Here is a 14,974-nt window from a genome sequence, read left to right as displayed (position 1 = left end):
ATGTTGAGAGCCACAGCCAAAGGGGCCCCAGCAAACTTCCAGCTGCCAGCAAACTTCCAGCTGCCGGCTGATGATTGGCTCACAGCGGCCCCAGCAACATCTAGCTGATTGGCTCCTCGGCCCCAGCAACATCTAGCTGATTGGCTCCTCTGCGGTGATGCTCATTGGACTGTTTCCCTGCCCTTTCAGACCACGGAGCTGCTCATTGGGGGACTTTTTTTGGCTCCGCCCACGTGACCCAGCCAATCGGCCTCAAGAGCAGGAGGATTGTGGGAGGTGGAGAGAGGCTTGTGTGGGAGAGAGAGGCTTGTGAAAAGCCGGTGGTGGCAGTTGAGGCTCTGAGGATTTTTCCTGAGAGGCTGTTTTGTTTGGCGTGTGTGGTTCTAAAAATAAAGTTAGTTTCTTTTGACAAGTGGCTCCTGATTGTGCCCAGCCAGACTGCGGCAAATCAGTCCCGAAATACTGAAACTATCTTTAAAAAAACACTGATGCCTGGCTACCACCCTCAAGATATTCTGATTTAATTGGAAGTGTGTGACTTGAGGTATCAGAAGTTTTAAGTTTCCCAGGTAAACCTACCATGCAGTAGGGTTTGGAACCACTAATATGTACAATGGTGGTTCTGGGGACTGAACCAGGAGCCTCATGCATACTAGACAGGCACTCTATCACCGAGCTCCACCCTCAGCCCCATCATATTTTTATCTGATGTAAAACCATAGTCATTCCCTCTATCTTATAATTTCAAACAGAGAGATGAGTTATATTTGCCATATTTAACTTTTAATGAAATAAATTTATTAAGGCAAAACCAAGTAATCAAAAGACCCTTGGAAAGAAGCTACCCAAAGCTATATAAAATTCTTCTGTCAGAAAATAAGGCCTTCAGGGTAAAGAGCATTTTGTTTACTTATAGTTTTCCAATTTATCAGCGACCAAAATTTGTTTTATACAATTTTCAATGAGACAAGGGCAACAATCAGTGTAATTCATGATATTTGTACAAATACCAAAATAAGTATATTGAAATTGTTCATTTGTGGATAAAGCAAAATATACAAATTAAATAAACCTAATGATTGATGATGAGAAGAAAAAAAAAGATAATAAGGCCTTAATCCAACAATGAGAAAGAAAGGATTTAAAAGTAAAATTCTTGAGAGAACTAAGACATTAACCGAAATTCAGTGACAACAACATATTTATCAGAGATACTTCCTTTCTGTTATATAGGGAAGGGGAGATTTGGAAAGGAGGTGTACCAGCTGTCCGAAAGGCAAGATGAGTGGTTAAGGAAGAATGCAGAAGAGAATTTGGGGAGCCAAGGACAAGTCTCATAATGTTGCCAAAGGTTGTCATGCTTTCCTTGAAGAGCTATATTTCAAGTTTAATGTGTTAAAGGAACCATGTATTATGTCTAGGCTTTTGTGTTTTGTTTGTTTGTTTTGCAGTGCTGCGGATCAAACCCAGGGTCTCTGCATCTGAGCTGTATCCTTAGCTCCTATTTTTTCTTTTTATTAATAATCTTCCAGTCTTTCAATAAACTCCTGCCAAATCAATATTTTACTGGCAAATTACTTCCTTAACGTTTCCCTTAGTAGCCAAAGACTGTGACAAACAGCCCTTGTAAGACCTTTAAAAATTGCCATCTGAAGTGGCCAATGTCTACTGTATAGCAAAACATTCTACTGTATTTTTAAAGGAAAAAAAAAAAAAAGCAAAATAGGTTTCATGACAAATAGGATGTTTTAAAAACAAAGGTAAGATATTTAAAGGTCATCATTTTCAAGTGAGAGAGTTCAATCCAATTTACCATAACACTCAAGTTTTACTTATTAACTGTTATTTTGTCATAGCTCAATGTGGAAGTTTTAAACTACCATCAATTTTCTATAAAAAGTTTACTACTTGGAGATAATATTTGCTAAAATAGTAGGGTATGTAGTGATAAAGGAAAGTTCTGCTATGTGACTTGGCAATGTAAATCAATATTTAAGAAAACAAATTACATGAGAAAATTATTTTCCAATACCTTCAACAAATACTTTGGAAGTGGCTGTTTAGACTACATGAAGAAACAAACTAAACTTAAAATATTCTAAGGGCTGGGGATTAGTACAGTGATAGAGCACTTGCCTAGCATGTGTGAGGTCCTGGGTTCAACCCCCAGCACTGAAAAAAATAAAGTATAATACTTAGAAAGATATCAGGATAAAACGGATTCAATATGAAGTACAATCTAAACTTAAAGTATTCTAAAATGTCACTTTTGTTTTCTTAAAAATCAGATTTTCTATTAGCCTGAGATTTGTCTATGTGTAGTTCTTAAAGTATAGTCCCCATATTACTAGCACCACCTGGGAATTTATAGAAACACCAGGCCTACTGGATGAAAACTTTGAGGGGGCGGGGCAATAGTATGCTTTAACAAGTTTCCTGGTGTTTCTGATGCAAGCTCAAGTTTGGGAATTACAGATATGTACTAAATACTCACTTGTTCACTAATATCAATATTCCTGGTAAAGTGATGGAATGTGATTCAAAAGGTAAAATCACCTGATGCTTTTTGGGAAGGCAGGGCAACTGAAGTTCTATAATTTGCAAATTTTCAAGTGCATACCACTTACAATTACATTAAATACTTTTAGATTCTCTAAATTATAAAAATATTTTTTGCTTTTTTTTTTTTTTTGCGGTCTGGGGATTGAACCTAGGGGCCTGATGCATGCCATGCAAGTACTCTACCACTGAGCTATATACCCGGCCCAAGTTACAAAAACGTGAAATGTTCAGGTTTTGTTTTAAATGTTTCCTATATTAATAAGCTTTCATAAAGATTAATCTTTATGTTTGTAAGCAGCATCAAACAACTAAATACATTTAAGATTCTTTAATAATAAATGTGAAAATATGAATGAAAGTGTTAAAATATTAAAACATTTGAGCATACATGAACTTGTGCTTTGATATTTAATTGGTAATATTAATGAGCTATTTCTAAGTAAAATTAGTTTGGTGCCTAAGCCCAGGGCCTCATGCATGTTAACACATCTGTTCTGAGCTATACCCCTAGCTTACAAATGTGTCCTTAATGGTTACCTATACATAGTGTCCTTGAGAGAAACTGCTATTTACAATGTCCTAGTTTATGTCATACATTTCTTAAACGTTGCAAGATGACCCAGGCATATACCTCATTTTATAGTAAGAGATGTATTGCTGTAAAATTGTTTAATATACACTAATTCAGGCTCTTAAGCATCAGATCCTTACCATATTCATTTCTAATTAAAAAAGCGTATGTGCTTTCAACATACATATGCTTTGCCAATCAAATTATTAGCTATTTTAAAGCAACTTTTCTTCCAGTTTACTTATATAGTTATTTAAGACCAGCTTTATATGCAGTTTTGCTTAATGCAAAACATAGCAAATTTATTACTTATAAAACCAGCACATTCTTTAGCCTTAAAAATTCCATAAAAATTGCAAACCTGATTCTGTGAACCATGAAGAGGTAGAATTTGGATTGACAGTCTCAAATCGAACCACCTGGTTGAAGTCTCGCCCTCTACTGACACCAACACAGACTAACGGGTACTCCTGCTCAGGGACCACCAGCATCTCAAACATCCTGAGTGGGCATGGGATAGGGAAATCGATATGCTAGAGACAGAAACAAAAAACAGAAAAGAAAAACAAAAACCAAATAATCATATGAGAACAACATTAAGTTTTTAGGTTTACAAAAACATATAAAAAAGCTTTCTACTATAAAGATTGCTTCTTGTCACAGAAATACAGGGTATTAAGAAAAATTATGAAATATCTTTAAATGCAACTAATTTTAATTTTATATACCTCCAAAATTATTTTTATATTGTTACAAAGAGAATGAACAAATTCACATTTTGGAGATTTAGAAAAATAGAGAACACTTAACTTCAGTAATCATCAAGGAATAAAACCACAATGAGACACTACATATACCCACCAGAATGGCTAAAATTAAAAAGAATGACAATAACAAGCATAGAGGAGTTAATAAATGCTCATACACTGATGGTGGGAGAATAGATTGGTAAATAATGTAATTAACCAGCATGACTGGACCAATGTTGAAGATATGCATCCTTTATGATGCAACAATTACTCCTAAGTATATCTTCTAGAGAGAAAGGGTATGTGTGCACAAAAAATTGGCAAAAATATGTTCATAGCAACACTTAAGAAAAACAAAAATGGGAAATAACCCAAATGCCAATCAACAGTAGAATGGATTAAAATTATGGCATATTCACACACTGGAAAATTACAGATCAATGAAAATGAACAATCTATTGCTATATCCAACAACTACATAAATATAATGTTACACAAAAGAAGCCAGACATAAATGAATATATACTTTCTGATTCCACTTTCATATTGTTGAAAATAAGGTAAAATTAGTTTTAATGTTTATGGATACACTTATCTATGTATATAAAGAGAAAGAAAAGCAACAACTTGCTAGGTTTCCTTTCGGGGGAACTACTTAGAAAACATGGAGTGGCATAGGGAATGATGAGGTGGCTCTTCACAAAAAAGGTGATTGAAAAAAAATTGGTCTTACACATACTTTATTAAGTTCATTCTAACATATTTTATATTTTTGTTTCTCTTATAAATGGGCTATATTTTCTAAATGGTTATAACTAGTATTTAACAAAGTTACTGGATACGATTTATTTTTTAACCTGGCAACTCATAATTTCTGAAGAAAATAAAAATGTGAAGCAGGGCTGCCTTAACTAATAGTTTTAGAGTGCTGGGAGACATGACATGGTCCTGATGGCTGGAATAGGCAGCTCTGTGTGCACCTGCTCTTCCGTATGGCCCTTTCTTCCCCTGCTGCCAGCTGCTTCCACCCTGTGACTACCAACTCCTAAATCGCCTCTCTAGGAGCTTTCCCATTACCTGGGGCACATGCTTTGAATATCTGTCATACATTTAATGAGGTAAAACAACTGAAATAATTTGCTTTGAAATATGATTAAGAACAATACAGCAGAAAGAAAATAATGCTTGTGTCTTTAATTTTTTTCTTGGCATGTAAGAAAGCCCAACAGATTTTGACTACTTCTATTTAGCTTCCAATAACAGCTAAGCAATGTCTATAAATCACTAACAGAAGGGGATTTCTTTCTCAAGGGTTTAAATCATGGTGCTCTTGGTGACTGACAGCAGACCTTACATCTTATTCTCTCTCTCTTTTTTTCCCCCTCTTAGCACTATGCCTAGTTTATAGTAAGTACATAATGTTTGCTGTGTGTATCTTTTATTCTTAACTTTAATTTATGATAAAAACATGCCTAAATTAAGCAAAATTTGTTAGAAATGTCACTAAGAGGACGAATATAGGAAGCACAAATTTCTTTTAAAACAAATCTTGATAAAGAGTCCAGTATAGAAACATCATAAAAACTAGTTAAAATAATGTCAAATATAATAATAAAATATACATTATAAAAATCTTAAAGCCAGAGAGGCACAGAAAGTGAAGTTAAAATTAAGTGAGGCAGGCCAGGCCCCATAGCTCAGTGAGTTGAAGGAAAGAGGAAATGTGAGCAGTCTTGAAGGAGACCTGCAGGTGAACTGCAGTGAGAGTCCACTATCTCAGAATTCGCACCATAGGCCTCCACAGTCAGATCAGGCCAAGCTCTTTGGTATCATCGTTGGGAAAAGAGAAGACAATGGATGGGTTATTTTTAAGCTTTTAATGTCTTCAAAGTATATATTCCCTCCTGCATACTCTTGATATCCAAAATACCTTTAACGGAGAAAAGAGCTTTCATTATATGAGGATAAATGCCTTAACCTATCAGATAATATAAATTCACTTGAGCTAAGGTTTAATCAGTCCATCAGTATATAATATGATGAAACCTTTTCATTTTGAAAGAGGTTAGGAATGAAAGACACAGGAAAAACTCATCTCTAGTAGACTAAGGAAGAAAAGGAAGGACGATAGGACTACAGAAAAATCAAACTGTGTAGACTTTACCATTCCACCTAAGATAAAGTGTCCATGTGCCAAATACGTAAGAACAAAGAGAAGCTGAGAAAAGCAATTTTTGCCATAAATGGGATGTATTCAGTAGCTCTGCTATTAGAAAACTTATAAGGCTATTTCCCCTCAGCTTTTAGTTTAAAGAATTTTTGCTTCTGTGAATTTATTTGTGAAATTACTACACAATAGGTTTTACCTTCTTGAAACTATTTTTTCCATCACTTTAGCCCCAGTCGGGCTTGAGGTTAATATTGATGTGAAAACTAAAAATAGATTTCTTAGTCACTTGTAAGATTTTAAGTAACAAAAAGTAAACTAAATATTCTAGTTTGGTATTATAAAAATCTAGGGAGAATCCTACTCTATTGAAGAATCAAATGCTCATGAAAGAGGACCATTTAATCCATACTCAACAGCAAAGAAAACAATTTTAACAAATTCATTTGATATTTCTTTGCTGTAATTGAGCCTGTACTTTATACATTTTAAAAGTTAGTTTTTCCTCAAAATATGTTATAGCTGAGTAACAGTAAACATTTTAATGGTATTCATTAATCTAGAGGAAACTTAAGCAAAAAACCCCAAGCAAAAACTCAAAAAACATCCATGAGAAGAGCTGGGCAAATTAATGAGTAGGTATTAAAACAATTTTGTTAGGTAACCAAAACAAATCATTTTCCCCTCATCAAGGTCATCCCTATCCTCTCAAGTCAAACACTAAGCTGAGTGTTATTTCCCTGCTGTGATGGAGTAGGTCAAAACATTTTACTGATCTTTTAGCACCCTGTTTTTGACATCAAACTATCTATGCACATTAAGATACTCTACTTCTAGCTCCCTATTACCAAACCCAAACTATAGTGTCTTTCAGAACTTTCATCAAGCCTAGTTCCTTAAAACTTGGCAAGTTTTTACCACCTGTCACATAATCCAAAATCATTAAAATAATTTGAGAATAAACAGAAAAGTTTAACAATTAAGCTTTCAAGCTAAGAATGTCTTAGGTTGACTTTCATGCTTACCTTAATTAACATAAATTTCTGCATTGGTTCAACCCATTCTAATAGAACAATGCTAGTCTGAAGTGCCCCGCATAGGTATTTATGGCCTGTGTAAGGATTTCTCACTGTCAAGGCAAAAAAGCAGACGTGAGTTCTCTTATAAAATAAAGTCCTTATATTATTAGTTTCAAAAAGTAAAAATAAATCAAAAGCTGGTTGTTTGTTTAATTTTAATTGGACAACAGGGCAAAAAAGAAATACTGTTTCAGGTAATAGCAAGAAATGCTCTCATGACTTACAAGATTTTTTTGGTTTGTACAAATGCAATAGCTAGTCATACAGCTGGGATCTGGAAGAACTTTAGATCTATGGCAGCAGGGAAGTTAACTGAGGTGGCAATATTCTGATGGGTCAAATTAATTTGGGAAGGTGTTAAATGGACAGGACATACATACTCAGGTGGTTCATAGAGTGCTTTTGGTAGTAATGTTCAGAGGCAATGGTGTTTTGGTTCTAAAAACAAAACACTTGTTGCTGGGCATAGTTGTGCATGTCTGTAATCCTAGCTACTTGGTAGGTCCTAAGTTCGAGGACAGACTGCACAAAATAAAATAAAAAGACTGGGAATGTATGTAGCTCAGTGGTAAAGTGCCCCTGAGTTCAATCCCCAGTACATACATACATGCATACATACAAACATATGGAGAAACAAAAAGAAAGGAAGAAGGAAAGGAAGAAAGGAAGGAAGGAAGGAAGGAAGGAAGGAAGGAAGGAAGGAAGGAAGGAAGGAAGGAAGGAAGGAAGGAAGGAAGGAAGGAAGAAGGAAGCAGCTGACTATTCCTTCCTTTTCTATTAAACTCTTAAGGTCACTAGAAAACATTATAGATATTAATCAAAAGTTTTTAAAAAAAAATCTTATTTCTTTTCAAAAATTTGAGATAGGGTCTCACTAAGTTTCCCAGGTTGGCCTTGAACTTGTGATCCTCACGCCTCAGCCACCTCCATATTAGCTGTGGACCCCATTCTCAGCTTCATCAAATTTTATAGTACAAGTTTATAAATAATAAAACTGAATTTCTTCATATTTTGGACTTTTCTTCTACTTAAGATATAAAGTAAATGTATTTGAAATAAAAAAATTAAAAACTATAAAGAGGGCAGCCAGGTACAAGTGGTACATGCCTATAATCTCAAGAGACTTGGGAGGCTAAAGCAGGAGTATTGCAAATTCAAGGTCTTAGCAGTTTTAGCAGAACCCCTGTCTCAAAATAAAAAGGGCTGATATGGTTCATGGTAGAGTGCCCCTGGGCTCAATCCCCAGTGCTGCCAAAACAAAATACAAACCAAAAACAAAAGCAAAAAAAAAAAAAAGAAAGGCCCTCTCCAATCATTCACAGTGAAATTCTTTTGAGGCCTTGCCTAAAGACCGTCTTCTTCAGCTGGCCCATGTTAGAGTTCTTTCTGCATTATACTCAGTGGTGCAGTGACTTATGTGCTTGCTTGTCTTTTCTTTTATAGTATTAGTAACTTAAGGGAAGGAAGTCACTTTTTGTTTTTGTTGCATGTAAACAGGAAAATAGTTGTTAGGGGGTAGGGTAGGAATTTAGTCTAGAGGTATGTGAACAGGGAAGCTACAATCTTCACATGACAAGCACAAGTTTCCACATACTAAAGGCATGTGGATATAAGCTCAATGAATGGAAGGATGCCTTGGGTAGTACTGTTTTATATTGGACTTTAAAAAACTGAGTCTCAAGAAGATTTCTTAGCCACTCTGCAAAACAGGAGAGCTACATGGTACTGGACGCTTTACTTACCAACACAACACTTCTGACACCACTTGGTTTCAGGGATTTTTGCTGATACAGCAAATTTCCTAAATGTAAATGAAAATGAGTATATAATAACATGTAGGCAAACTTAATATATCATAAATGTGCTGTTACAGATCAGTGAAGAGGGCTAGAGATGTAGCTCATTGGAAAAAATGCTTGCATACCATGTGTAAGGCTCTGGGTTCAATTCACAATACTATAAAAACCAAACCAACTAACCAATCATGAAACAAAAAAGATCAATGAAGAAAGAGTGAGTTAAGAAACGAGTGCTGACAAAACATTTACTAAAAATAAGACTATTGTGGGTTCATTTCCCATGTCCCCCAACCAATTTCAAATGGAATAAGGACTTAACTGTTCTTTAAAAGTCTGTAAAAGTATTTAGAAAATAGAGTAATATGACTTTGGGATTTCCTATAAAACTGCAAAAATAATAAATCCTGTAAAAAAATACTGATAAGGAGTAACACTTTAAACTCCATATATAGCTACTATAGTTCACCAAAGGAAGCTCATAACAACTCTAAATAATCATGTATATATTCAATTAAATTTTATATAAATAACCTATTTTAAGGAGAAAGAAAACCATGCAAATATTTTTATTTGATTTTGATTTTTAAAATATTTTGTGCTCCAAGTGGTGAATTAGTTCTACTATAAACTTAGCAATTGAGAAACACAGATTGTTAAGTTACTTTAAGGTTTTGTTTTACATCATTTGTTTTACAAAAATCTTGTTAAGGGTGTCTATATTAAAAAGTTTGTGTAAAATTCATTTGATACTAGTCTTAGAAACCTTTTAGTCAACAAATGAGGAATAACTATTATAACAAAAGGAAAAGCATAGCATAATTTAAAATTCCTGAAAGTACAAATTGAAACCCTTCAACTTCTAAGTAATTATCTTCAGACATCAAAACATCTATTCAATAAATTATTTTTATTCTAGGTTTAGAAACTGTATATTGAAAAAATTAATTTTGTACATGTAAACACAAATATATCAAAAGCAAAGGCAAGTGTGTAGGGGAAGGGGAAACATTGGGGAATGACACTGACCAAATTATATTGTTATATATTGTGTGCATGTACGAATATGTAACAACAAATTCCACTATTATGTATAGCTATAATGCACTAAGAAAAAAATGTTGCGGTGGGGGAAACAAAGGCAATACATGTGATGTAAAATGATAGGAAATAAATTAGTTTTAACTTTGCAGAAAAGACAGATTAAAAATTCAGAGAGGGGCTGGGGTTGTGGCTCAGCAGCAGAGCGCTCACCTAGCATGTGCAAGGCTCTGGGTTTGATCCTCAGCAACACATAAAAATAAATAAGTAAGGGCTGGGTTTGTAGCTCAGTGGTACAGAGCTTGCTTTGCATAAAGCCTTGGGTTCGGACCCCAGCATCACGTAAAAATAATAAACAGATAAAAATAAAGATATAAAAATAAATAAATAAATAAAATAAAGGTGTTCTGTCTAACTACAACTGAAAAAATATATATATACTTATAAAAAATTCAGAAACAAATATTTAATATAACTGGAAAGTGAAAGTAGAATAATTTTAGAGCTACAGTATGATAAATAAGTCCTTGTTAAAATGTATCTCTTATGATTTTTTCCTTACACATAATTTCTATTAATCCCAACTGAATTCTCTTTTATTTTCTCTCCTATAAGTACACACTACAATGAATTATTAGTGTATTTCTCCTAATAATGAAAATATAATTAAATATACAGTTACCTTGGCAGTATTCTATCAGGGAGTTTGTGTGCTGGAATAGCAACAGGTAACTTTTGCATTTGTCTTGCATAATCAAAAAGCCCTGGTAAATTATGGGAATAAAGCTGAGAAGCTTTACCTGTAAAGGAAATAAATACAATATAAGAGCTAATAATAAGCTATAACATAACTGTAAGATGTAGAGAAACTAAAAGACTTACCAGATATTGATAGCAAGCAATTGTTCATCACATACAACCATGTACACCTTCGAGGGAATAGCTGATAAAAAAAAACGTAGAAAAAAGTTTACAAAGAATATATATAACCATGTAAACATGTACACATTAACCAGTCAGCTGTCCTATCGATAGGCTCATTATTTAAAAAGTCAAATACTTTTAATAGAAATTCATTTTATAAGTATTTAAAACAAGATAATATACCAGCATAAATATTTACGTGGGACAAAAAATTTGCAATATAATTTCAGTCTAAACATTTCATATTTGAAAATGTTTTATTCCCTGCATAAGAGAATGAGTGCTCTCTATAGCCCCCAAACTATGCAGGGAATAAAACATTTTCAAATATGAGCTATTCCTTCACTTTGGTTCTGGGGTTGAATAATTAACTCTTCTGGGTACTCCCCTTAAAATGTATTTACCTAGGCATATGCATATATTTGGGAGGTACAGAAAAAAGGATCATGGTGGGTGTAGTGGAACACAGAGTATGGAAATAGAATGGAAGAGGAAAAAGGTGGAGAAGGGATATGATGAAAACTTATAAATCATACAGGACATACACACGCATACACGCACACATATGGAATTTCTTACTGAAATCTAATATGTAAGAGCTGAGAAGCACTCTGGAAGCTTGAAAATGGCTTGTATTAAGGGCAAAGAAAAAGGAATCAATACACTTCAAAGGGAGAAAATAGATACTCTCATGGAATCATTTCATTGTGAATATCAGTGATCTTCAAAGTGGTCTTTGGATCATCAGCCTGAGCATCAGTTGGGCACATGCTAGAAATGCTGGTTCTCAGACTTCACCCCACACCTACTGAAGCAGAAGTTCTGAAGGTGGGCCCAGAAATATGTTTTAACAAGAACGTCTTGGCAATTCTGATGAAAACAGGCTATATAGCCTCTGATATATGTATTGAGGCATCCTGAGTTAACAAGCGTGATAGCTTAGGTTTGTTCTGGCAATTCCTACAGGTTATTCCAAGATAGACTGGGAAGAGGACAGGGAACAGGAATTAAGAGAAGAATAATGAAATGTATCAAGGCCTCTAAGGATATTACTTTATGACCCTGAATAGCTAATAGAGAAAAACAATAATAAAAGGAGAGGCAATGACATACTCCAGACCACAGAGCAGTATACTTTACCATAGTGGCATGAAGCTGATTTTTATTTAATTCAGTGTTGAAGTGGGTTTATTTTCATACAAACACGTACTTAAGTATTTCTTTAGTATCAAATCTATGGATTTTTATGAGACTATATGTTTCTAAATATAAGTTGGTTTGCTTATTAAATACAAGGATATATGAAACATCAGGACATGACACAAATTTCATTCATATTATTAACACAGGTAATAATGGAAAGGTTTTTATAAACAGTTTTATTCAAGTGTTAGATTTCATATTGGATTTTTGTTTTTAGCCCAAATTTCAAAAACTCTAAACTTTTTATAGCTCTTTAATGCCTACTTCCTTTAGCAAGGTAGCTCTGGGTGAACTATCTATTTAATAAAAAAATGATCAAGGGCAGATTCAAGACTTGGCCTAGATCCATAAATGTGTTTTCTCCATGACACTGTGACCTTGGGTAATTTACTCAGTCTCTGGTGTCTCAGTGTTTTTATCTGTAAAATGGAGCACCTGTATCTCACAAGGCTATTCCTGGTAATGCACTAAGAAGAGTGTCTGTTACACAGTGAGTACTCAAGAAATGTTAGTTTTAAGTAGTAAAAGCAGAAAAAAAAAAATTTAAAATCAGGATCCTATTTTGCTTCATTTTCTCACTTTGTAGTATCATCCCCAAGCTAGAAGACTTATACAACCCAGTTTATTTTCCCCAGAGTATAGAGAAAGTCAACCTAATAATCAATTTCACAATAAGATGAAAAAACTCAGGATTTTACATATTCTCATTCTCTACTCTCAAAGGCGTCCCCTGAAAGGAAAAAAATGTCTCACCTTGAAGGGCAATGTTTAGCTCAGAAAATTTCAAATGCTAAAGCAATTAAGAAAAGAAGTTATTGTAGACTGGGGCTGGATAGGATTGATGTGTGCTTTCATCTGGGTGTCTTAAATTAGGTGATAAATGTTCTACATGTTACCAATAATTTTGATTATCACTTTATAGTCAATAACAATATTACCACCTTTGAATTACTTATCTACTAATTACTACAAATAACAGAATCCATTTCTTCTCTTTCCCATGGTTCTTATGTACTTTTTAACAAGTTCATTGTATAACAATTCCAGATTAAAAGATTCACAGTACATCATATAGTTTAGGACCCTTTTAGAAAATTTGCTTTAAAAAAAATGTGACAAAAGATGGAAATGCTTTGTAATGAAGAAATTATAATTTACAGATCTCTCTGTTTTATTTGTAAAGGAGATATTTATCGATAAAGGAAAATTAGTTACACATCCCACAAGCCCTCAAAATGACATAACCAAATTGATTACACTGTTGTTCTTCTAAAATCAGCCTCTCCCCTGAAAATGACACTGTCATGCACCCAGTCACTCAAGTTGGAAACCTGGAGTTAACTGAGTCCTCTCCTAAGCCTCCATATTGAACTCATCATTCAATTTGGCCAATTCTAGCTCTTTCATCTTTCTCTACAAAGGCTATGGGCTGGGAGAGGCAGTATGGTGAAGTTAAGGACATGGACTCTGAGGCCACCCTGCCTGGGTTCGTTCCCCAGTGCGGCCACTTAGTAGCTATGGGATGCCTGGCAAATTTAATCCTTTCTGAAACTTAGTTTTTCTCATCTGTGAATTAAGAACTGTAATGGGTTCTCTCAGAGATTCTATAGGGGTTAGATAATATATGTCAAGCAAATAAAATCTGAGGCTGTCACACAGTAAAAAAATTTTATAGTTATTGGTAATATCATCATTATGATTTTTGCAAGCTTCTGGGTGCTAAATGCCAAAAGCTATCCCAACTCATTCTAACAATGAACAATGGCCCCATACAATTATTCCAAACCCCATATTATTCTCTGCCCTCTTTATCTCCGCACCAAACTTCACTCCTTTACCTTTGACCTAGTCTCTAGTTTCATATCCTACCATACAGCAAACACATATTTCTAAAACAGACCTGATCATCAGTGTGGCACACAAAGCTCTGAGGTTTGGCATCTGTCCCCCTACCTAGCTCCAACTACTGTCACTCTTCTGTGCTCCCAATTGTCCAGTCACTGTTTCTCACACTTGCCATGTTATTTCACAACTCAATGCTGACATATTTGTCTTCTTTCTGTTTGGCTGACAAATTTCTATGCATTATCATTTAAGGTCCACCTCAAACACCCCTTTTTCTTCCTCTCCCAGGAAGTACAGAGTGTAGGCCACCTATCTCTTTTGGCCTACACTCTGTGTTTGTTCTCAGTGTGACATATAATCTGAGTGTTCTACTTATTGATTTATGTCTGTTTTCCCTGGTATATCACGAGCTTCTCAAATGTAAGGACTAGTCCAGTGACTCTGTCTTAAGTATCTGTAAACAGAACATGTTCTGTGAAGGTGTTATGAATAAAAGAGGCACCAAAGCATAAAAGTTAAACTTATTCATAGTCTACTTACAATAACTTGGGGAGGGGGGAAGATGTACCAAATAACATACCTGCTCCATTGATGTCTCATGAAGTTCATTAAGATTAAGGGTATAAATCCCTTCTTCGGCACCAAATATCAAATATTGATCTGTAATAACAAAAGTACTTCACTAACTGATTTCAATAAGATACTTTTATACAGTTTAACTTTCAGTTAAGTATGTGTTAATATAATAAAAAATTACTGTAAATACTTTGAATTTTAATGCAAAGAAGAGGTGAGGCACTCTAGACTATTGAATTGAGTTACATATAAATATAAGGAGGGTATTTGGGAGTGGCCAGCTAGACTTTCACTCATCAGAAGGTACCACTGACTTGAGTCTGCAGCTACTTTTCCTAAAACCCCCTGAAAACAGGAACATGTGCAAATGACTTCAGAATGTAAACCAGGAACAGAGAGAACAGATAAAAAACATTTTTACAGAATATTATTTTTCCAGGTATGATAAGCATTAACATAAA

The 14,974-nt window shown here is 34.5% G+C and overlaps 1 protein-coding gene and 1 long non-coding RNA gene across 6 annotated transcripts in view; both read right to left on the bottom strand.

Moving 5' to 3' along the window:
• Nucleotides 1–587, bottom strand: part of LOC125617203 — a 10,890-nt gene extending 10,303 nt beyond the window's left edge. The window contains exon 1 of the long non-coding RNA XR_007348113.1: nt 576–587. This is a non-coding gene — a long non-coding RNA (uncharacterized LOC125617203). The remainder of the gene's footprint in view (nt 1–575) is intronic.
• A 1,070-nt stretch (nt 588–1,657) lies between these two features.
• The window catches only part of Map4k3 (mitogen-activated protein kinase kinase kinase kinase 3), a 106,373-nt gene continuing 93,056 nt past the window's right edge, over nt 1,658–14,974 (bottom strand). For all 5 annotated transcript variants that reach the window (XM_048804505.1, XM_015479396.2, XM_048804506.1 and 2 more), the window contains 6 exons: nt 14,518–14,597; nt 10,848–10,908; nt 10,648–10,765; nt 8,871–8,929; nt 7,075–7,178; nt 1,658–3,666 (listed from right to left, as the gene is read on the bottom strand). In XM_048804505.1, coding sequence (XP_048660462.1) covers nt 3,469–3,666; nt 7,075–7,178; nt 8,871–8,929; nt 10,648–10,765; nt 10,848–10,908; nt 14,518–14,597 — 620 coding nt within the window. In that variant the 3' untranslated portion in view covers nt 1,658–3,468. The remainder of the gene's footprint in view (nt 3,667–7,074; nt 7,179–8,870; nt 8,930–10,647; nt 10,766–10,847; nt 10,909–14,517; nt 14,598–14,974) is intronic.

Source organism: Marmota marmota, unplaced genomic scaffold, assembly GCF_001458135.2.
Source record: "Marmota marmota marmota unplaced genomic scaffold, marMar, whole genome shotgun sequence".
Classification (NCBI taxonomy): Eukaryota; Metazoa; Chordata; class Mammalia; order Rodentia; family Sciuridae; genus Marmota; species Marmota marmota.
Note: the sequence above shows the minus strand (reverse complement) of the source record. Positions and strands in the feature narration are given on the sequence as shown.